This window comes from Odontesthes bonariensis, chromosome 12 (assembly GCF_027942865.1).
Source record: "Odontesthes bonariensis isolate fOdoBon6 chromosome 12, fOdoBon6.hap1, whole genome shotgun sequence".
Taxonomy (NCBI): Eukaryota; Metazoa; Chordata; class Actinopteri; order Atheriniformes; family Atherinopsidae; genus Odontesthes; species Odontesthes bonariensis.
The window spans coordinates 31,920,856-31,943,274 of NC_134517.1; the positions used below are offsets into that span (position 1 = coordinate 31,920,856).

Here is a 22,419-nt window from a genome sequence, read left to right on the forward strand (position 1 = left end):
TCTGGAGCTCTGCAGCTTCTCCTGCTGCATTAATAATCTGCTTGTCAAAACCAGAGGAAGATTCCTGGAGACATATTTTCAGAGATAACCTTTGCGTGGAAATTAATGAGGCGAGCAGCTCAATCATGTCGCTGCACACCAAAGCATGCGCGCGGTTTCTGTACGTTTTGGTTGGAAGGAAACAGTATTGAGGCTGGGCTATGATCCGCAGCGAGGCTTCTGATAAATGCCTTCTATCGTCTGTAATCCTGTTTCCATTTTTCCCCTCAGCTGTAAAACTGACAATCTCCCCACTTCAATCTTGTCTTTATTATGTCTCAATCCCATCTTCACTTTTCATCTGAATCTCTCCAGCTCTCCCATCTGCAGCCTCCTCACTCCATCTCAGCCCCTTGATGTTTATGCTAAATGCTCTTTCTGCTCTCTTTACTGTTTAGCGAGCAGCGACCCTAAAAACTGAAAACCCTGAAGAGATTGAAGATGGCGGCTGCCGGTTTTGACCCCGCACTTGAACTCTTCTTTCTTCATTAACTGGCTCCGGAACGACTCTCAAACCAGGCCGAATCTCCTGAGAGTCGGTGATCTGTTGTGCATTCAATTATTCCAAAGGCAGCAGATCGCCACACCCAGCCACTGAAGGAGGGAGAGGAGGAAGTGGAGGAGGCCAAGAATCATGGAGGAAAAAAAAGAAAGAAAAAACGTTTATCTGTGTACAAAAATGGCAGAGAGCTAATCGCAGATAATGGCCTCTCCAGTTTTCAGAGTCCTCCTCCAGAAATAGGATGTTATTATTATTCCCAGGCTCTATCTGCCACTGATCTCACTGCAAATAATTCACAAGGGTCAGACGCTCTGCTGCAGAGCTGAGTGAGAGCTTTGAAATGAAAATCCCCTTTTAGCTCAGAGATATAACAAAGACACCCCCTCTGTGGTCTGAGGCCTCAGCACTTTATGGATCGTGCTGTTGGCACAACAGCGTCTGTGCAGCAACAGGACGAAGAGCAGGAGGGAAGAGGAGTTCGCTTTCAGAAGAGAAGAAGAAGTGTTTTGATGCTTATTTTGATGTTTCAAATTAGAAAACCATGAAACAGCAAAATCTTAATTAGTTGTTTCTATAAAGAGGGGTGGAAACACTTGTTAGAATATTTTCTTCACTTGGTTGTTGAAGGGAAGAAAAAAAGGTTCCCAGATTCTCTCCGGGTACTCTGGCTTCTGCCACAGTCCAAAAACATGCATGTTAGGTTAAATGTTTCTAAATTTACCCTCCGAACGAGCTTGAGTGTTCTGAATTACATAACATTTAAAGTCAGCTGTGCCAAAGTTAGCCCTCAGAGCCACTAATTAATATAAATGATGTGGAACAACAAGAAGTTCAACAGCTAATTCAGGTAGTTTAGTCTTCATTTCCACCCTGTTCCAGGGAAGGAGGAGCTGGATGGGAATGACTTAATCTGTACAAACACCAGAGTTCACACTTTCCATCAGCACCCTTTGTTTAAAGAAGTTGAACAAGTTAAAAGTCCAGCTTATCACCAACACACAATGCACTACTTTATCAAGCTTCCAGTGAATCCCAAGCACGTCAGGAAAAAACAACATCCGGTTTTTATCTTAAAAGGCCTTCACCCATACAGCGGAGCTGACTTTAAATTAGTTAAGTGTGGTCTGAATGTTTTTAGAGAAAGCTAAACTTCAGACACAAACTTGAAAGCATAAACCCACTGTAAAATACATATTATAATAACACCTGTTTTAAAAGTAAAACCTCCACATAGAATCAGATGAAAATCTGTTTGAATTCAACTGTCACCGTAAGAGTTGGACTCTAATTGGGTCCTGTGATGTCTAAAGATTCAGCTGCTAATGCAGTGCGCACTATCCTGCCTGTGAGCCATCTGCTGTTTTCTCAGCTCTGACAGTCCATGCACAGAATCAGTCAGTTCAATGCTTCCTTTACTCACCGTCTCCTCCAGCATCTTTAAGCCTGTACATGATCCTGCCCCTCATACTGCTCCTTCTCAATTTAAACTTGGTGTAAAGATTCTAAAGTGGATTTTAAAAGATCAAATATATTCATACATCAAATAAATATCAACAACTCTGTGTTTACTATTCAGTTATCCATTCTCAGATGGGGTCTTCGTAAACTTTCCTTACTTCTCTTGCTGCTCATTACAGCAAATCTACGCTGGCACACGCATCCATCATTTTGGGCAAAGCCCGAACATGTCAGGACATCACGGAGTGGGAGAGGTTACAGGAGGATGCGAGCAGATTGTCCTTTTTCACTTTTAATTTCTGAACAAACAAACCTGCACGAGCTTCAGAGGAGGTGCAAGGTGAAGGAAACCTGTGAAGACTTGCCCAGATGTTCCCAGTACCAATGACAGCTGGCTGCACGTGAACTTGTGTTGAAAACCGTGTAACTGCCACACACTTAATGAGTCCTTGGGGTTTTTGTTTCTGTAACCGGACGTTTTTTAAAGTGCCACTCACTGAAATCGCTGCAGACGATGGTTTTTCAAACGGTACAAAGGAGGAGACATTTTACCCGTCAGAGCCGGTTTACAGACGGTTCATCAGATAAATCAAATCTAATGGTGGAAATCTCTTTATCGTCAACGCTGCGGAGACATTCGTCTGCCTGGTTATAACCTTGTTTCAGTTTATCAGACACAACAACATGTTTTTCACCCTCACCTCCTCTAATAAATACAAATATCCCATCACAGTGAGCTCTGCTTCTTTTCTCCCACAGCCAGTGGACCAAAGTAGCTCTCCGTGTTTAGAATGTCATGCATTTATTCATTTCACTCCGAGTCTGATTAGAGTCCGACTAATTTCGCATCAAGAACGGGAAATGATTTTTATCATTTGTTCCAAATGAAAGTCCAATTTAGAGATTACTGATGAAGAGTTCAGTAAATGTGCTAAATTAACTGTTACTTAAACATACGTTTTACAAAGTCCTCTGATCCACTGAAAACTGACTGTGCTGCAGTGATAGTGGAGTTTCTTTCCTAACATTTAATTATCACCTTTAATGAAAGTGTGCACGGCATGTAATGTATGTCTACATTTAAAGGGATAGTTCGCCTCTTTTGACATGAAGCTGTATGACAGCAGTAACAGATGTCTACAGAGGATAACATCTGCTGTGGCTTCCGACGCTGAAATCAAAAGTAACTTGTTGATTAAAGTCTATACGAGTGCAGCTATACTCCGACGTTAAACTGAAATATAGTTTAACTGAAAAGTGTTATGCAAAAGAATTCACCTGCCACGGTTTAGGGTCTGCGATTGGTCCGCTGTGTAGAGCGGGTCTGGGTCAAGGAGGATTATGGGAAGGACAATGAACTGCAGGCGCCTGCAGGTCCACGACTGGAGCTTCTGTTTAGTTTGTGAACAATGAGGCAGGAAACATCTGCAGGCCCGAGAGCCAACAGACACAACCTGGATGCTCGCCACCATCCGCTGACAACAACAACAACACAACCTCTTCACCAACCAGCGCCACATTAGAAGCTACAAGTCCAGATGGACTGATTAGACATCTTCAGCCTGCTCCTGCAGAGGCTTGTTTTAACTCCAGTTCGCAGTGAAAAGCAACTCATTCCCAAGTTCCTCTGGAAAGCACAAAGATCAGTCAAATACGGCTCAAAGGACGTTTTCTCCCTGCTCCCCAACGCTCAAAAAAGCATCTGAAAATGTGAAATTCAGCTCAAAGTAATTACCCTTTCTTTAATTTCACGAAAGACTGTTTTGACTGCAATGAGCTGCTTCAGAAAAGACCAAATAGTCTAAAAGTAATTACAAGAAAAGGATTCTATGGTGCAAACATAGATTTTTAAATAAACAATGTAAACTTACTGACTTGTTGGCAGCTAAACCTGCTGACGAGTGAGAGGCCACTTCCCATTTGTTATCCTGTGTACTGATTTAGATTTTACTCTCCATCTCTCTATCTCTTCACTTCCTGTCAGTTAAGTACTGTTGCCACCTTATGAGAAGCAAAAATACTTCAGATTTGGACAGATGGGACACGAAATGCGGCACTTATAGAACAAAATAACTAAAGTATTTGTGAAGGAGTCGATAAACACAGACAAACAAGTGTAGATGATTAAAGTGTTGAACAAGGGGATTTTTTTTACAAATAACTTTTAAAGGGGTTTATTATGGAAAAAACTGTGATCCATTGAATTTGTAGGGTGTTGTTACATCACAGTATTAGCTCATGGTAGAAATATCCAGCCACCAACTCTTTATCTGCACTTACCGATGGACTGTTAATGCAGTGAACTCCTTTGCATTTTTGCTTTGCTAATAACAGCAAATTATCATCTGAAGTGATATAGTTCAGTTAAAGAATTGAGCCAGTGATCCTCTACCTGAGCTCTGGCCAACATTTAATTTGATCAAGAACATCAAATAAAAAACATTGTGTTTACTTAAAAAGCCGCCTTTCAGGGGAGTTAATTAAAATGGAGAAGTCAGGGTTGAACAACCCTTCAACCGAGCTCCCGACTAGGGAGTCTGACTTCTTAATGGCGTTTTCTTTGATCTGCCCCAGGTGGTAGAAGGTAACTCAGAGTCCTCATTTGTTATGAAATGCAGTATGAACGAACCAAAGAGCAATACCAGAACCAACCACACAGAAACGAACCTGTAAACCTCCACAGTGGAGCGGGCCGAGTGTGAAGGCCAGGGTTTGTCAAGCCTTTATGAGACGGGGGAATAACTGCGTCATTTTGACCCACACAGTAAAAAAAAAAAAAGTAAAAAAACGGTAAATGACTGGCAGCTACGGCTGCCAAACAAACACCGTAAAAATAAAGAAAAAAACTGTAATTCAAATTAATGTGCAAAAACAAATATATTTAAAGAAAATTTCATTTAAAAATTTACAGAAAAATAACATTATTTTACAGATTTTTCCCAAATAATTATGATCAATCACTTTCAATAAAGAAACAATCCTACATTTTTTACGCGCGGTAGATACATAAGTTGGTAGTTACTTTACTTCTGCCGTCCTACTTGTGGTTTGGTGTTTTAACAACCTGGACTGTGTGTAGTCAAACTGCTGATAAAGAGAAATGTTACACCTAAGTTGACACAGTTTCCTGAGGTCTTAATATGTGTCTTCTTTAAAGCAGTCGTGCAGCATTAAACATCCTTCTGTTCAGCTCGTCTCTGGTTATTCCTTCATTCATTTTATTAATGACTGGGGGAGGCGTGAATCCAACAGGTAGCTGTTCATACATGCCACATGATGATGAAGAATGTCAACCTGAGTTTCCCACTGAGACATCAGGCCTGAACCTGCCTGTGGCTGAAGACGAGCCCCGTGACAGAGGATTTTTTACAGTAAAAACAAGCCATTTGCAGATCGTATGTAAGCTCAACCAATAATCACCCTCAGTGAGCACAGCATTAAAAACATAAACCTTCCCTAATATTAAGATGACAACTTTTCTGTTGCTGCTTCTGTGGAAAATCCACAACGACGCGCTATCTACACCCCGAAATGCGATAAAAGAAGCAGACTGACAGTCTCGCTGTCAGTTGTAGGAGCTCAAATGTTTATAAGTTCATTAATATCAAAAGGCTTCATCCTCTCAGCAGCAGGAAAAACAGACTCTTGTTTCTTAGGTGCCATTTATACTAATCTGTTTCTATATAGTTTCTATCGCGGATGCACTGTCCGTTTACATTAAAATACTGGAATACGACTTCATAGGTGGAAGGATTCAAAGACGCCGGAGCCCACGTAAGCATTCGCATACGATGCTGATTTCAGCAGTTGGAAACGGGGATACGCAGTGCTGAGCTCTAGCTACTGCGGACGTACTCCTGATTCGCTAGGCTGGTATCGTTGGTCATGTGACTTGAGTGCTGGGGGCCTGGAAAACTAAAAACAAACAGGCGTGCTTCACTTCAGTTACACACTTCCTTTCTATTCGTGTCATCGAGAAGAATATGGAAATCATGGACAACCACGATCAGCATGGGAGCCTGCTCCATGTCCTACTGCTGGTAGTACGCTGTGCACAACAATACGCGGCAAGGAGGCGCCAGATTCAACAAGCTTTTATGATGAGAACCCATCCACTGCAGCAACGCAAGCCGTACGGAGCGCCGCTTTTGGGTTAGACCGGGAAGAAGCAGCGCATGGTGGGACAATTTCGTGGACCAAGTTGTTGTCGCCGAAGAATAAATAATAAAGAATAAATAATAAAGCATAATAAATAATAAAGCAAGGGCGATCATGTGATGTGATGGCTGATTAGTCATGTGACTAGCGAATCAGCTGATCCCCGTTTCAGCAACTTTGTGTGTAAATGTAAATAGTTTGCAAGACGCCAACACGAAGAAATGAATTAATGTAAACAGAGCCTTAGAGTTAAGTCTGCAGCTAAATGATTGCTTTTATCAATAATGAAAGAGTTCTTCACTTAAATGTTCAACAGCTTTGACAAATATTGGAGATCGTTCAAGGCAAAGAGCTCTCATTAAAGAGGCCTATTTTAAATCAGGGTTATATGGGACACAGTAAGCAGCCCGAGAAGCCATTAAAAAGAGATGAGGAAGTAAAAATCTGTTCCGAACATATTTAACAATATGTGCACACACAGTTCTGATGTTGCTTTCCTCCACTAACAATCAAAGTAGAGCAGAATGGGTTCAGACATTTCAACACAAAGGCGTGCGATCACAACGCTTTTGATTTAGTTCTCTTTCTTCTACAAATAGACTTCCGTTCATATCAAAAGACGCCGAGCAAATTGTTCGTGAGTGTCGTCACTGATATAAGAAGCTGTTCATTTAAAACGGAGAAGACGATTCCCTTCGACAGTCCTTATGGCTGCTACTCTCTGTTCTGCGGCCCACACACTCAACTGTAAAATCCACTTTTCAGGGGACAAAACAAACACCTCGTACTTCAACACGACAAAAACAGGATATTTGTATTGGCCGAAGAAAAAGGCGTTCAATTTTAAAATGGATGGCTTTCTTTATACCATGATTGTCTTGAGGAGTTTGTCTGATCCAGACAGAAATAAGATAAAAACAGGCCTATAGTCAAACTTTCCAACGGGGCATATTTTCATCCACCACCTTTTATTATGTCCTCTTCCATACTGCAGTTTCTCCGTCTATAAATGGTTCTAAGTAGTGTTTACAACCTTGTGGAAATTACAGTGTTTCTGCTCTGTGTTACTTCAGCTGTAGTACGTTTTGTGACCTCTGATGGAGACTCTCAGGAGGATTATATACTGACACAGAAACAACGTGTAGTAACAGCCGTTAAAAGCACACAAGGATGAACGCTCTTCAAAAAGGCTGCAGTGTTTCAAAGAAAGGCACAGACACATAAACACCATAAAACTGTGTGTTAAAAGTGTTAACAGTACATGGGGCCATCAGCATAAAGACTACCGTAGATATAACAGGAGCATTTAGTGTGTTTAACCATCTGTGGAGGAGACTGGCTGCAGTACCTGCCTGAGGCAGTGCAGAAAATACACATTTCTATGACAGAAGATGAACAGCCGAATGCCAAAGAAAGGTGGTTTACATGTAAACAGAGAACACAGCTCTGCATTTCGGTCTCTGGACACAAGCAGAATATAAAGTACTGTTCAGAGTCTCGAGCAAGCCCTCATTCCTTTATAAATTGACAGAATGACAGGAAAAAGCTGCAGCCGTTTACTGAAACTTGCAAACACAAATGCAAATACAGGACAAAATTGTGTTTGTACAATAGGTACAAGGACTGGGCTGAAAATGAGTAAAAAAAAAAAAAGCAGCCAATGTCAAAGAAAAACTTTGGATGGCGCTCAGAAAGCCTTGAGAACTATTGCTGAAGACCATTTTAAAAGATTACAAGAACGTTTGGCTGCTTGGAAGCTAAACTAAAGAAATTGGAGGTGGATAAAGACACTGCACAGTAATTACTAAATGAAAACCACTGGGCAGGGGCAGGGCTCCTACGGGACTGTCCACACATCCGTTTGCTTAAGAAGGCAGCAAAGTAATACATCAACTAATGTCAAACCTGACTAAATAATACCCATTTTATTTTATAATTACAGCAGAACAATCTCAGGTAATGGAGACACACAGGAATTTGTTGTGAGTAGCCATGACTCCGTTCAGGTAGCTGAATATCAGACCATAACATCAGTACATTAAAATGGTGGGGTGTGCTTCTTTAAGCCATTTCCCTGCTTGGTTTTGTTGCCCTCTGGTTTGATTCATGTCCATAAAGATCGATTGATTTATCAGATCAGCATACTATATTCACACTGCATACGCTGTAACTCAAGCAATAGAAACAGTTATGGGGACAAAGTGCTCTGCTGCTCTCCACAGCTCCTGAGGTCCCTATTAGACCTTGATGCCAACACAGCAGTTATCGACTGCACTCCCAACAGAATTAACAGACTGGATCACAGCCTGAGACCTGAAGCAGCTGTGAGCAGATATTATCATAGTGAAGGAACAATTGTACACAGGAGGAGAAATTTCCTACCAAGGGGATTAACACATAGACATATGGTCATTTAATTGGACACATGAAGGACAAAACCCATCCAACCAAGGCTCAAAACTTAAAAAGCACTGATTTGCATTTTTTCAAATCAGTGGCTTGGATGAAACGCTAAGTCACTGCAACAGAGGAGGATGCCAAGGCTGTAACTTACCGTCAGGAGTTCTTTCTGGAAGGACTTCCTCTCTTTGCTCTCTGCATTGTTGCAGTCCTCCTTCAGCCTCTCCAGGACTGAGGCAACCCTCTCTGGTTCGCTGTCCAGCTCAGCGCGGCAGAAATGGGTCAAAGGCAGGTTGACGTATCCAAGGGCATCGGCGAACGCCCGCCAGTTGCCGATGTTCTCCATCAGTATAGTTCTTACAGAGGCGTAGATGTACGTGAGGAACTTGCAGGGCTTCAGTATCTGCTCTAATAACAATGACGTTGTAAGATCCGGCCCACTGAAGTAAATGGGCTTCACTTTGCCGACCACTAGCACATTCTTAGCATGAACTAGCCCCATTTTACCCTGATAGTATCCAATGTACCACTCTTTTGTCCACAACTGGCCCTTCAGCTTGATCTTCTCCTCACTCAACAGCGCCACAAAGTCCCCTTTTTTGTACTCGAGCAAGTACTGATTTTTCGTTTGTCTGATGACAGTTTTGATTAATTTCCCAAACTTCAGGTTATTTATTCTCCTGTCCTGGAAAACAGGGTACTTGGTGGCGACAGCGAGAGGAGACAAAACTATCTTTCCTACTTCCTTTTTCTTCAGAAAACGCCTTTGGGCTGATGTCTTTGGGCCTGTTTTGGGTGGCGGCGTTGGCGTCTGGACACAGAACTGACCCAGAATACAGTCTTGGTCGTCTTTGACTTGGATTCTTAAGGTGAAATCGAAAACATCTTCAGTGTTGCGTGAGGAAATTACATAGACCAACCGGCTCACTTTGCCTAGTTTAACCTGGAAGCCCCGAACAACTCTGGCCTGCTCACTAGCCTTTACCTCGTAATTGGCCATGTTGGAGTAAACTCCAACACGCAGGTCCTGCGGTCTGGACAAGACAAACTGGTGTTTTCCCCAAAGCTGCAGAGCAACAGGTGGTGCAGAATGCCCCTGCTTGCCAACCTCACTCACCAACAGTGTCTTTGGGGCACAGTCATGGCCAAACATTGCCACAACTGTCTTGAAGGACGGGTGAATGTGTTTGGGACCATACACTCCTAAGGTGATCTTTTTAACAACATTCTCCCAAACTGTGGAGTTTGGAAGGACAGACTTGGCCTGGGCCACCACACACACATACATACAGGGTTCAAGATTGTCCAGGCACACCTGAACTGTGTCCCCGTACATGTACGCCTGAGGAATGGGAGTGTAAGGTCCCTCCTTACAATCACTCCTCACACATAAGACTTCAGTCGTCTGCCTGCTCTCCATTTTCACTACAACTGACACCTTCATCTCCAGGGTGATGGTGGTTTTGATCTCCATGTTGCTGAGTTTGATCTCCACCACAGGGCTGACGGTTGTGCAGCGGTCACTGTTGAGCTCTAGCGGCGGGTCAAGCAGAGCTTTAATGGAGATCTGTTGCGTGTCCCCTGGCACCACGTGGCCCTCAGGTATGTGGATGCTAATGTTGGTGTCTGGAAGCTGCACCGCACCTCCTGTGCTGTCCAACCGACAGACGATGTTGGTCTCCACCGGCTGCGTTTGGCCCCAGCCTGGGTTCTGACCCAGTGAATCCAGGTCATGGCAGGACCTGGCCAACTTACGGTGGGTGAGCCAAGCAGTGCGAAAATCCTCCCTGCTCTGGAACTGCTCCGGTGCCGGCGCTTTCAGGCCTCCGAAGAAACCAATGGAGGCCTGAGGGTCTGACTGAGCTTGCAGGATGGAAAGCTCAGACAGACTGTAGGAACGTTTGCTTCTAAAAAACGGGTTATCCCTGCGGAACGCTTGGCCCTCCCCCACAGTGGGACTAAGAGGGTTAAAGTTAAAAACACCACTGCCAAAGCCATTGTCGACAGTGTTGCTGGTGGAGTTGGGCACTGATGGAGAGAGCGTATCAAACAGAAGGAGATCAACTGATTTCTCATTACTGTTCAGATCAAGTAAACTCTGAGGACCCCCATTCAGAAAAGGGTTTGTAGAGGTATGGTTTGTTGAGAAAGGATTTCCGTTTTGGAACGTGGTTGGTTTCAGAATCACTCCTGCCCACTCTCCCAAGAGGTCCATTTCTTTGGCTGCCTCCTCGTTACAGTCTCCCATGGTGTCGATCATCCCGCTGTCGCTGAAGAACGAGTCTCTGAAGTTGATGGGCTGTACGTAAGCTGCAGGGATGTAACCCATTTCAGTCTTGTTGTGGGCGTACCACCACTCCCCTCCTGATGAGTCGAGAACGTAGAGGCGGTCGCCTTTAGAGAACTTGAGGGTGGTGAAGCTGGACGGGCAATAGTCCTTAATGGCGACGACTTCCCTGGCAGTGCCGAAGGAGGCAGTGGCATCCAATCGTAAGGCACTGGGAGAAGGCACTGGAATACAAAGAATCATGTTAGGTGAAGGTGCAAGATCCAGCTTAAACATACAACCTTTATTTCCACGTGTGTAGAAATATATAGAAGTATATTTTTGATGATACAAAATAATTGCAAGGTATCAACTTCAAGCCTTTAAAAGTGACTCTGGATCAATCGTGGATGCCTACCAAGTGTTTTCCTCATAGAGCCACTGGATGACTTTTTCCTGATCTTAAAATACAGCTTTGACATTTATTTCTCGCAAACTATTTCAAGCACTAAAAATGACTGAAGCATGTAACTTTTATGTCTCTATCTGCAAAGCTCCTAGGCAAAACTGCCCCATGTGCAATGACGCCATCAGTACGCCACAAAAAAAAAAAATCCTGTGTAAATATGAGCTGTCACTTCCAAATCCCTCCAATCTGTTGCAGCATAAAAAATACACTTCAGAGTTCTAATGAACAACCACAGCGGTGTTCCTTCCTTCTCATTGAATGCTGACCTTTGACATCAGTAAGAGTGGCTTCTGACACTCCTTCACTGAGGTCGATGAGCGTCCCCTCCGACTTGCAGCGAGGGAGAGAAGCATTGTTGTTGGAGGTGGCTCTGATCCGATGGGCGGCCATGTTGGGGCCCGTCACTGTGCACCATGCGGTGAGTTCAGGCTGCTGTGAAGTACTTCTTATTTGGTGGCAAAGTCAGATGTCAGCAGTTGTCCATGATCTCTGAAAGAGGCAAAGCATTCAGTTACACACAGCTACAACAAACTGTTAAGACTTTATAATTGAGAATACAGTTTCCTGTTTGAAACTCAGTGCTGGCTTAATAAAAGATTCTCTCTGGCTGTTGCAGTGCTTTCCAACCCACTTTAAAATTCTCAGTATTTTTGGTTGTTAGGCTTTTTATGTGCTATATATCAACTAATGAGGCAATATATATCACTCTATATATTGAAAGTACAAACATATGTGTGTGATGAAAGTCCTCTTCATAACTTTGATATTCTTGGGACTTTGGATGTTTGTGTTCAGAGTCAGACCAACGGGGAGTTAGAAAATCCAAATAAACAGAGTGAAAAATCAGTGTTCGGAGTTTTGGCCATCTCATGGATACAATGTCTAATTTAAGTTTATGGATATCAGTTTATTTGTTCTGACAAATTGACCCCTGACCGATGCATGATGTCTGTCATTTTTTTTTCCAAATAAGTGGCTCTCTTAATATTCAGAGTAAAACAAACTGCTAGATGTGATGAAAATCAAAATATGTTAAAGACGTCAGTCACAGGTGTAGATAAGTGTAAAAAAATCGAAAGAAGGAACATGAATGTGGCACATTATCAGCTCTCCTCTAAAGTCACTGCTACAGAGTTCAATGTCATTCTTGCCTCAACAAAAGACAAAAACAAACAGTTATTAGTCCAAATCTTGAAACTGTGCAACATTCCTGCCCTCTCTGCAGCTCTCAGTCCCAAACAAGGTACTTCTCACCAAAGACATGAATCTGGAGCTTTAACCTCTTCTACTTTCTTATCTTATTAGTGTCTAAGTGATAAATGAGGGTGAAAATGTTCGTAATCAGGTTCTATAAATACTTTGAATATTAAACAGCTGCAAGTTGTAGCATTAAAACAACATTCAGCAAACAAAATATGTTCTTGATCTCTCATCAGTGCCCAAGCGATGCATCTGAGAGCCTGATTTGAGATTCCTTCAAAAAAGTTTCTCTGTAGCTGATCTAAAGTCAGATTATTTTTCCATGTATGTAATTCTAGCAAAAAGTGGTCGTCCCCGGTGGCTGATAACAGAATTGCTTCTTATTTAACTCTTTCATTCACTGATTACAACAGCTAAATATCTCATTTGTTTTTTGAAAAACTATTAGACTGCAAGAAGAGGAAACAACAGCTTCATACATCAGAGGAGCAAGAACCATTGATCAATTTAGTAAGTTTGGCTAAAATTACTTAAACTAATAAGATATATATATATATATATATATATATATATATATATATAATTCAAATTAATCCACCTAATAAATAGGTTTTATTACTTGTGGTAAGCGCCTTTTATACTTGTTATGATATGATCGTTGGAGAGAAAGGAACAGGCCACCCTATGCAAGACGGAGATACTGTGATGTGTTTTTGTTTTTGCACAACAATGGATTATAGGATGAAGGCTGTTCACACGGCAGGCAAAGCAGATTTGTTTCTCAAATCCTATATCCAGATCAGACTGTCCACTCTCCTATTTACCGAGTGATTAGATTGTATCTGAGTTTCCAGACGACATCAGTCCCACAGATCCGTGTGTGTTTCTGTGGTAACAACGTAGGCGTTGAGTAGCTACGTTGTTGATGCAGCTTGCCAGCAGCAGGTTCCACTCAGATTTCCATGTCCAGATGTGACACTTATTTCCACATTTCACCAGGTTCAGTACTGCAACAGCTCTGGACTTTTGGAAACACAGTTTGGCTGCTCCACATCTCAAATGTGACCCGTCCAGCTCACTCTCCACAGAAACGCTGGAAAACTTGTTACATTTCACGCACATGTGACTTCATCCTTGGATGCTTCTTAAATGCATATTTTCTTCCAGACTCCGACAAATATTCAAACCTCTGCGGTCTATGTCAACACAAAGATTTCCAAAGATACCGGGGTGAAAGATAATGTAAAGAATCGATGTGGGTCAGTGAAACGAAGTAGTTTGAGAGATCCAGGTTTTCACTTTAATCCATAATTCATGACGGAGTCGTGGCTGCAGGCGACATGCTGGGCAGAGGAGGAGGAGGCGGCAGAAAGTTTATTACTGACACACTTCTGCAGCAGCAGACACAAACTCTGCCAACAACATCGCCCCAAGCTAAACTTCTTTTTATATCCAAAGTCTCGGGGGTGTTTCAGATCATTAACCTTTAATAAGCACCCAAACATATAAGATTTGCTCAATGTTTGTCCACTGCTGACATTAAAACTGATTTTAGCACGTCAGCCAGCTTAGTTTAAAGGAAGGACGTCTACATGTATTCCTCGCTTTTTATAGTCCCTGAATCACTTTGTTCCACTCTGTGAAAGGAGAACCATGTGATGCTGCAGTCACATCACAGTTAGCACTGTTGTAAAGAAAACACACACACACACAGAGCGCCAAGTGTTCTCCTTTTGTATTTTGTTTTAAGCTGAAAAACAAGAACTTGCAACGTTACAACTTCCCACATTCTCCTGCTGACATTTAGCACTTCAGCAGAAATATTCCCTAATGCTTTAAAAGTGTAAACGGCCCATTAACTGAAGCTGAATTATTATTTTGGCATATAGGACCTGAAGCGTCAGCAACTTTATTGTATATGGCAGTTCAATAACTTGCATGCAAAGGGTAGGAGACTTATCAGCTGACAAACACAACCCTATTGTCTGACATGAGCTATTCATTAATGACTCTGCATCCACTCACAAGTTGGCAGAGGAATACCCAGTGCTTTGATGTTTGCTGAACCTTTTTCATTTAGCTGAGCTTGTAAAGCTTTTTCACCCATTTATCCTCCATACACAAGGAGTAGACCCTGGACAGGTCACCTCTCCATCCCAAGACCAACTACTGACAGTAGAATTGGTTTGTGTGTAATTTACAAATCAAACCATTATTCAGGATAAACAGTTTCCCAAAGGAAGCTTTTCAGTGGGCATCAAACACCCAGCATTAGTCAGGTAGAGTAAAGAGTAGATCTGAATCACCTAAGGCTGCAGCTAGAACCACGATAAGTCCAAAGGTAAGTTTTAATATCATTTCACAAAGGTAAAATGCCCTTTTTGCCCCAAATGCTCCTTTTTTAGGTTTCTGACTCACAGCTTTACTGTTCTGGATCCCTTCCATTGATCCCATAGCGTTACTTTCTAAGGGAAAAAGCCACCGTAGTCCATGTAAGCTGCTGGTGCAACCAAATCCATTTTCACAAAACGAACATCAGTAAATATCTGCAAAAGCAGGGTGGAGCTTTCCTCCAGTTTTCTACCGACACAGGCACTTCTCACTGGGAGATTTTCAGTGGAAGACGTGTTCTCACAGCTGGAAATGCTCCAGGGAAGTGGCTGGGTGGAGTGCACAGGAGGCAGAGCACGATGTAAAAATTATTCTCAAGACAACAAGGTTAAAAAATTAGCCAAAATTAGCCAATGAGAGTCCCTATCTCTCACAATAATTTAGTTTTTTGATTGAGGATGTATGAGAGCTTTGCAGCTGCCAGGATTGATGTTATTTTCTCTTCTGGTGGTGATGAGAATATGCTGTTGTAATTGTTGTAAAATATCACTCATAATCAGATAAGATGGAAAGAGTAATTCTATGGTAGCAGGTTATTCATGAGTAAGACAAGGCTGGATGTAAGATATCCCTCATCCATGATACCAAAGTAAAGGTTATGTGTTGGTTTTAAATTACTTCTACTACTCTAAAAAGAGCTACAGGAGTGCCAACATACAAATCTGAGTGGCTACAAAAAGACGGCCCCTTGGGTCCTCTGCAGAAGTCTCTGTTTTTTTCCGCAGTGGAAGCCAAAAAGCTCTGGTGGGGCAGAATTTCAACTTCTACGCTCTGAACTGCTGGAACAGTCGACGAGGATCTCTGAGAAGCACAAACTGTTGACAGTTTATTTTGGAGTGTTTTACCGCTCTTAAATCCTTCTGATTTTGTTTTTGTTTCTTTCTTTCTGTTATTTTCATCATTTTCTTGTCATTTATTTTGAACCCTGTGATGTTTTGATTTATGGTTTTGTAGTTTGATTTCAATCATAAGGTTTTTTCAATCATTAAGTTAAAGTACAGAAGCACAGAAGTCCACCCATGACTTGACAGCTTATAGAACCACTTTCAGCAGCAAAAACTTTCAGCAGTAAAAATATTCTGTATGATATTTCCAGTCTCTCACATCACTGTGGAGGAATTTTTGTACCAAACTTCTTTCCATGTTTTCAGCTGATTGACGTTTGCAGCATTTGTTTATGCACAGCTTTCTTGAGGTCCCACCAAACGTGCTGCTGTGCATCATGACCAAACATCTCCACTTTGGTGTCATTATTGTTCCAGAAGTGTTTTGGTTTGTTCAGATGTAACCTGGCAAACCTAAGCTGTGCTGCCATGTTCTGTTTAGAGAGAAGAGGCTTTCTCCTGCAACCCTTCCAAACAACTCTTTGATTGTACTGTCATGAACTTTAACATTAAACATGCTAACTGAGGCCTGTAGAGTGAGCTGTAGCTCTTCAGTTTTTGGTTTCTCTGAGCATTGCTCGGTCTGACCTTGGGGTGACCTTGCTGTGACATCCACTCCTGGGAAAACTGACAGCTGTTTTGATTTTTGAACCCTTTTAACCCTTCCCAGATTGATGGGGAGCAACATTCTGATCTCTAAGATGGTTGCTGATGTCTTTCCTCCTTGGCATTGTGTTCACACTAAACGCATATTTACTCTCTTAATTCCTATGGAAGCAGCAACTTAATTTTTCACTCACTGCTTCTTCATTTTGGCTCAGTTTTCAATAAATAATTACACTGTAATATTTTTTAATAGTTAAAGCTATTTATCTAATGTTAAAAACCTCGTAAGGACCAGATAATTTTCTTATTTTCTTCTATTTAAAACCGACTCCTGCTGTCAAATGGTTATTCCCCCCCCCCCCCCCCCAAAGCACTTTTTCAGCACTTACTTTACCACTGAATAACGTTCAGTTACTGTTAACAAAATCCTAATGTTAGCGTTCTCTGCTCAACAGCATGACGTCTGGAAACCATCTCTTTGAAGCCAGGGGAGGCGGGGGGGGAGCAGGGATGAGATGGGGTCAAACGTAAACTTTGGGTGGTCTGCTGCAGCAGCACATATCTAAACCTCAGCCTGACCACCCTGTACTGTTTAACTGCCCTGCAGAACAATGATGGGTGGGGTCCGTCTGGCTTGTAAATCAGAAAAAGCACAACAAGAAAACTCTATGGGCCAAATCACCACATGCTGCCTGATAATAAGGTACTTGGAGAGGCTCTAATGAGGCACAGCCACCTTCTCTGCTAAAGGTACGTCAAAGACTCTCCCTCCTGACTTTTCTTGCATTTCTAATCGCTCAACTGCCATTAAAGACTTTCATAACTTGTGGAATTACCTATGAAAACAATGTCATGTCTCTCATAGCGGGACTGTGACGTGAAGGTCAGGTCTCGACTGAAACAAACTTCCTCAGAGCTGCAACACGAGAGAGAGAACCGTGGAACTATCAGTCCATTTTTGTCAGTTGGATTTCATGTAGCTTTCTGGAGCCTGATGGTGAAGAGTGTTTATCTTCAGGAAATTAGGCTCTTTGAGGAATCTGACTTCACTAAAGCATGCCGAGATAAGTTCATATGAAGAGAGACGAAGTGTGTAGATAAAGATTTCAAGGAATCCCGACATCAAGGAAGAATGAGAGTGTAAAAGCAGCCTCCAACCTCTAATCTGTTCGTGCATGCAGATCAACTTATTGGAATTTTCAGACTTTCTCTCTGTCGTGTTGTCTGATAATCTGATGTATCTGAATTTGGTTTCATAATCACTCAATAATCTGTTAAAAACATTTGTCAAACAAGAGAAGAAATAAGTCATTGTAGGCAGTGGATTCAAAACTACATTAAAGGGATAGTTCGCCTCTTTTGACATGAAGCTGTATGACATCCCATATTAGCAATATCATTTATGAACATTTTCTTACCCCCTGCTGCGTCCTGTGAGCCGAGTTCCAGCTGAGTTTTGGCGTTGACGAAGGTAGTCCGGCTAGTTGGCTGGGGCCACAAAAATAAAGCGTTTTGCTTCTCAAAACAATATGCGTTCAAAAGAGTAATACATTTGCATCACAAAATCGTTCATCCAGAAAAAGTCAGACCTCACAATCGCTTGGTGCTATTTTCTCCCCCTTCATATCACTGCGTGCTGCCACTTGCCGACAGCTGCGCCTGTTACGGTGTTTGCTGCTCGGTCTGCACTTCGGTCTGCACAGTTTACACAGCCCGCAGTGATACGAAGGGAGAGAAAATAGCGCCAAGCGATTGTGAGGTCTGACTTTTTTCTGGGTGAATGATTTTGTGATGCAAATGTATTACTCTTTTGAACGCATATTGTTTGAGAAGCAAAACGCTTTATTTTTGTGGCCCCAGCCAACTAGCCGGACTACCTTCGTCAACGTCAAAACGAGGCTGGAACTCGGCTCACAGGACGCAGCAGGGGGGGTAAGTCAAATTTAATAAATGATATTGCTAATATGGGATGTCATACAGCTTCATTTCAGACGAGGCGAACTATCCCTTTAACAGCTTTGTCCATCTCTTTTTTTTTTCTGTTACAATCTTTTGCACAAATGTTGTCACAACCATAAGCACAGTTACGCGTACAGCTGAGTCGAGCTGTGGTTACGTTCGACTGGGCCATTTAACTGGACCCCCATCCTGTCTCAGTATACGTGAGTGGGAGTGGAATCTTGTTATTGACTGAAGTACGTTCAGGTATGCCCTTTGGATTCACACTGCTTTTTGTTTCTGAAGACCTGCAGCTCCAACACAAAGAACGATGGACTGATGTTGTTTTTTCACACGTCAGACATTGTTAGAAATCACTTTAGTTATGGGCCAAATCAGAGCGATCCACAGAAGAGGACAGTTCTCCCGACCACACTGTAAAAACTGCAGAGGAACGACCCGAGGAACACAACAATGCTCCAAATATCTACATCTCAATCTGATGAAATATCTCTGGGATGTGTTGGAACAGGTCCGGACCATGAAAACCCCACGTGTCCCTGACTCACTCAGAGGCGCTGTCTCAGAATATCGTGCGGGTGTTTCAGGCTGATCAGCGAACACGAACTTCATTTTTCCATGACCAACCCTGTAAGGTAAAATGACTAATCATCCCTTAGATGACAGTTTTCCCTCTCGCTTTGAAGCTCAAACAAAATAATTCTTCACAGTTGGAGAAAGAAGCAATAAACCCGAAGATATTTACACGGAACATTTGAATGCCTCCCGATCGGCTAATAACTCGGGTGCAGTGGACTGCTTAGCAGGCTGCTCGGAGATAATTTGGTAATTCCTTTTGTTTGCTGCTTTTCTCTGTCGAGTTGTTAAACAGTTAAGATCCCTCATCGGCCCTGTTAACCAATTAAAACTGGAAGCACCCTCCAGACATGAGCATAGCATAGCACAACAATTACATGTTGCCATCAGATCTAGCCTACATAGGTTAAAGCTAAGCCAGGCTGAGGCTGCCTTTTGGTCTGTCTCTTAAATGATCTGCAGCAAGAGGAAGAGAAGGGGAGAGGCCCTGCTGTGATAACTGACCCACCCAACATAAACCCAAACTATGAATATAAAATGAGAATCACATGTGTCACTCTCTGCCCCATGCTCCTCTCTCCTGTCATGAGGTGGTCACTGTCAGCAGGCAGGAGGGATGGCAGCCAATTGACCCTGCTGAGGCACCGTAAACCGATTTCCACACTCCAATTCACTGGAACAGCCGTAGGAAAACGTCTCAGAAAAAAAAAAAAAAAAAAATGAAGTCGCTCAGCCTTTCCTTCACGGTCCCTGCAGAGGAAGTGCTCTGCAAGGCTGTCATCCGTGCCCTTCCTTTTATTCTGCAGTTCACTTCCTGTAGGGTGGGTGGGTGTCCCTCAGGAGAACGGTGGTGGCAAATGGTTTTAATTACAGATTCAAGAAGAAAACACAAAGCACCTTTGAACAGCTGACAGGGCACAGCGGGGTGCTCACCTTCATCCTAGAGGACGGGCTGAAGGTTTTTCTGCACTCTCACAACAGGCTTTTTTATTAATAAATGCGTCTTTTGGTCTGTTACCAACGTCATAGATACAAAGAATTGAAGAAAGAAGAAAAACTAAAGGTACTTAAACCTAAAAACGCTCAATAACTTGTTTTGTGCCAAAAAGCAGCTCATTTAAAAGCACCGAGCAACTGCAGCTCAAATAGCCCAGAGCAGAGGTTTCCACAGAAAAGTTCAAAATGAGGTGTTTCTCAACCACCAGTGAATGCATCTCAAGTGATTAGGTTTCCCTGGTGATCCTGAATTGGATTAACAGGGTTTAGAAGATGGATGGACAGATGATTAGGTTTCATTTCCAGTTCTCACCAAACCCCCAAATCCTGTGAAAAGATAAAGATTAGCCCGAACCGCGACTGAACAGTTTGCCTTTTAAGGGAGTTGACACTTGTGGTTTGGTTTCATCGTCCGGATGAAAGAAGAGAGAAACACGAAGAGAGTCATACCCTGATTGGACAGCTGATCTGACAAATATTTTAACTTTCAAACTTGAACTACTTCACTGCAAGGAGCAACAGAGCTGCCACGTTCAGAAGAACTAAATAGGATGGTAGAGCTTTACATTTTATTTCAAGTCACTAATCTGCATATTTTAAATTAGCTCTCAAAAATATTACAGGAAAAGAGAGAAGGCATTCTCAATTTCATCAAAAAACTTTGAATTGAAGTGTTTTATCCATCTTGAGGTACAGGGAGGAGTGGAGGACGGACGCAGCTTCCGGATGCAGGGAACATGTTCATCGCATGACTAATCACAGGAAAGATCATCGGTTTATGACTCTAGAGAATAAACAAGGTCAATATTGCAGACATGAAGGAATAAAAACAACCTACTCAACAAAAGGAAACTCCTGAAGACCTCCTGAATATTCTCTTGTATGTTGCCAAGGCAGCAAATTTAGTTTGTGTCCTTGAAATTTAATTTCCAGTAAAAGACAAACGTGTTTATTGAAGCCTATGGTGCCACTTTCCTATGATTCTATACTGGATTAACAGCAACAGACAGTTTAATAAATCCTAACCTGACAATGAGTGGTCAACAAGACTGAAAAAGCAGTAAATGAATACAGCCAGTCGTCTATTCAAATTATTAAATTGCTTCACATCCCTTTTATGGAGTCTTTAACAGAATCAGAACAAATAAATAATTCAGGCTACTTGTTTTTTGTGCCAGTGTTAGGATTTCAGCCCATTGCATTTCTGCTTACGCACTATATTTAGCTCATTCTGTTGCTTATTTCAACAGGAGAATATATTGTGTGCATCTGAGCAGAGCAGAAGACTGCAGTGGATGAGCATATCGATGCTTGGGCTATAAAACAGCTCACTGTACAAGGTCAAAGACATGCCAACGTTTCTCCCACAGCAATAAAACCATCCTGATGACTAAGCCACAGGCTCCATATTAGCCCTCGATGCAGGCCGGGCTTCTGCAGCGAGTTTAAGGACAACTGCTCCTTAACAGGAAGTGGCTGAGGAGGAAATGCCTTTGTGATGAGAGGCTGCTAGATCTCTGCCGACTCTCCCGGCCTGCTGCATTTCCTTCAAAGCACCACCTCTAACACATTGTTCCCGTCCGCTTCCCCACAGTCAAGAAGGACGTTCAAACTCAACAACAGTATCAGTATAAATGGTAATAATGAACTAACTCATGCTGAAGAGAAGTGAAACTGGCCCACTAACAGGCAGAGTTTGTTTGCAGCGAAGGAGGATTCGGCAGTTGCCAAGCGTCGGCTGCTAGACGAGCTCACAGACCTCGAATTATCTTGTGAATTCGAGAGCTAATGAGAGAAACCCAGATGCTGTGTTCTCAGGCAGCAGCCCAGCGAGAGACGTAAGAACACAAACAGTCTCACACTGAGTCAACACTGCTGAGGCCTCCAGTGTTCAGAAACAACGCTCCGGAACCTCGTGTCCTGCAGCGAAGCGGAGCTGAGCCGCAGAGTACACACCGCCGTCAGAGAGAGACGTTTCTGTGCATCTGCAGAGTCGCAACCACACCTCAAGAATATCTAACGGGAAGGCTGCAAACTAAAATTCATTGTATTATCTGACTATCTATTTTTTCTTCATTAAAAGGGTGAAGGTGAACCAAACACTCAACTTTCTAAATATATTGGTGTGCTCACAGCCAGAGTTTTCTCTTGTCACAATGTGATCACTGAAGAAGCCGTCAACAGTCCAATTGCCAATAACAGTAAAGGTGCGAACTACTGTACCGTGTAGAGTGTTCCTTCCTTCTTATGAAATCTAAAAGATATTAGATATGATACCGCATTGTAAACAATTCCAGTGTTCGTCTTTGGAAATGTTTAAAATGCTTTTACCATTTGATCTGAGCATGGCATCTGGCAGGCAAACAAGCTGATAGGCTATTTAAATGATGTGTAGACTCACTTGACTCTGTGTATAGGACCTTATTCAACCCAATTTCAATGGTAGGATTGAGCAGGCTTGAGTGGAATAAATTAGACTGCATGGCGTTGTCAGTAAATGGCACAAAAGCTACGT

General features: G+C 42.5%; 1 protein-coding gene across 1 annotated transcript in view; it reads right to left on the reverse strand.

The window, feature by feature from the left end:
* Window positions 1-22,419, reverse strand: part of LOC142396908 (SH3 domain-binding protein 4) — a 36,223-nt gene that overhangs the window by 5,996 nt on the left and 7,808 nt on the right. The window contains exons 2-3 of the mRNA XM_075480117.1: window positions 11,559-11,781; window positions 8,712-11,068 (exon numbers count right to left, since the gene is read on the reverse strand). Of these exons, the coding sequence (XP_075336232.1) occupies window positions 8,712-11,068; window positions 11,559-11,682 (2,481 nt within the window). The 5' untranslated portion in view covers window positions 11,683-11,781. The remainder of the gene's footprint in view (window positions 1-8,711; window positions 11,069-11,558; window positions 11,782-22,419) is intronic.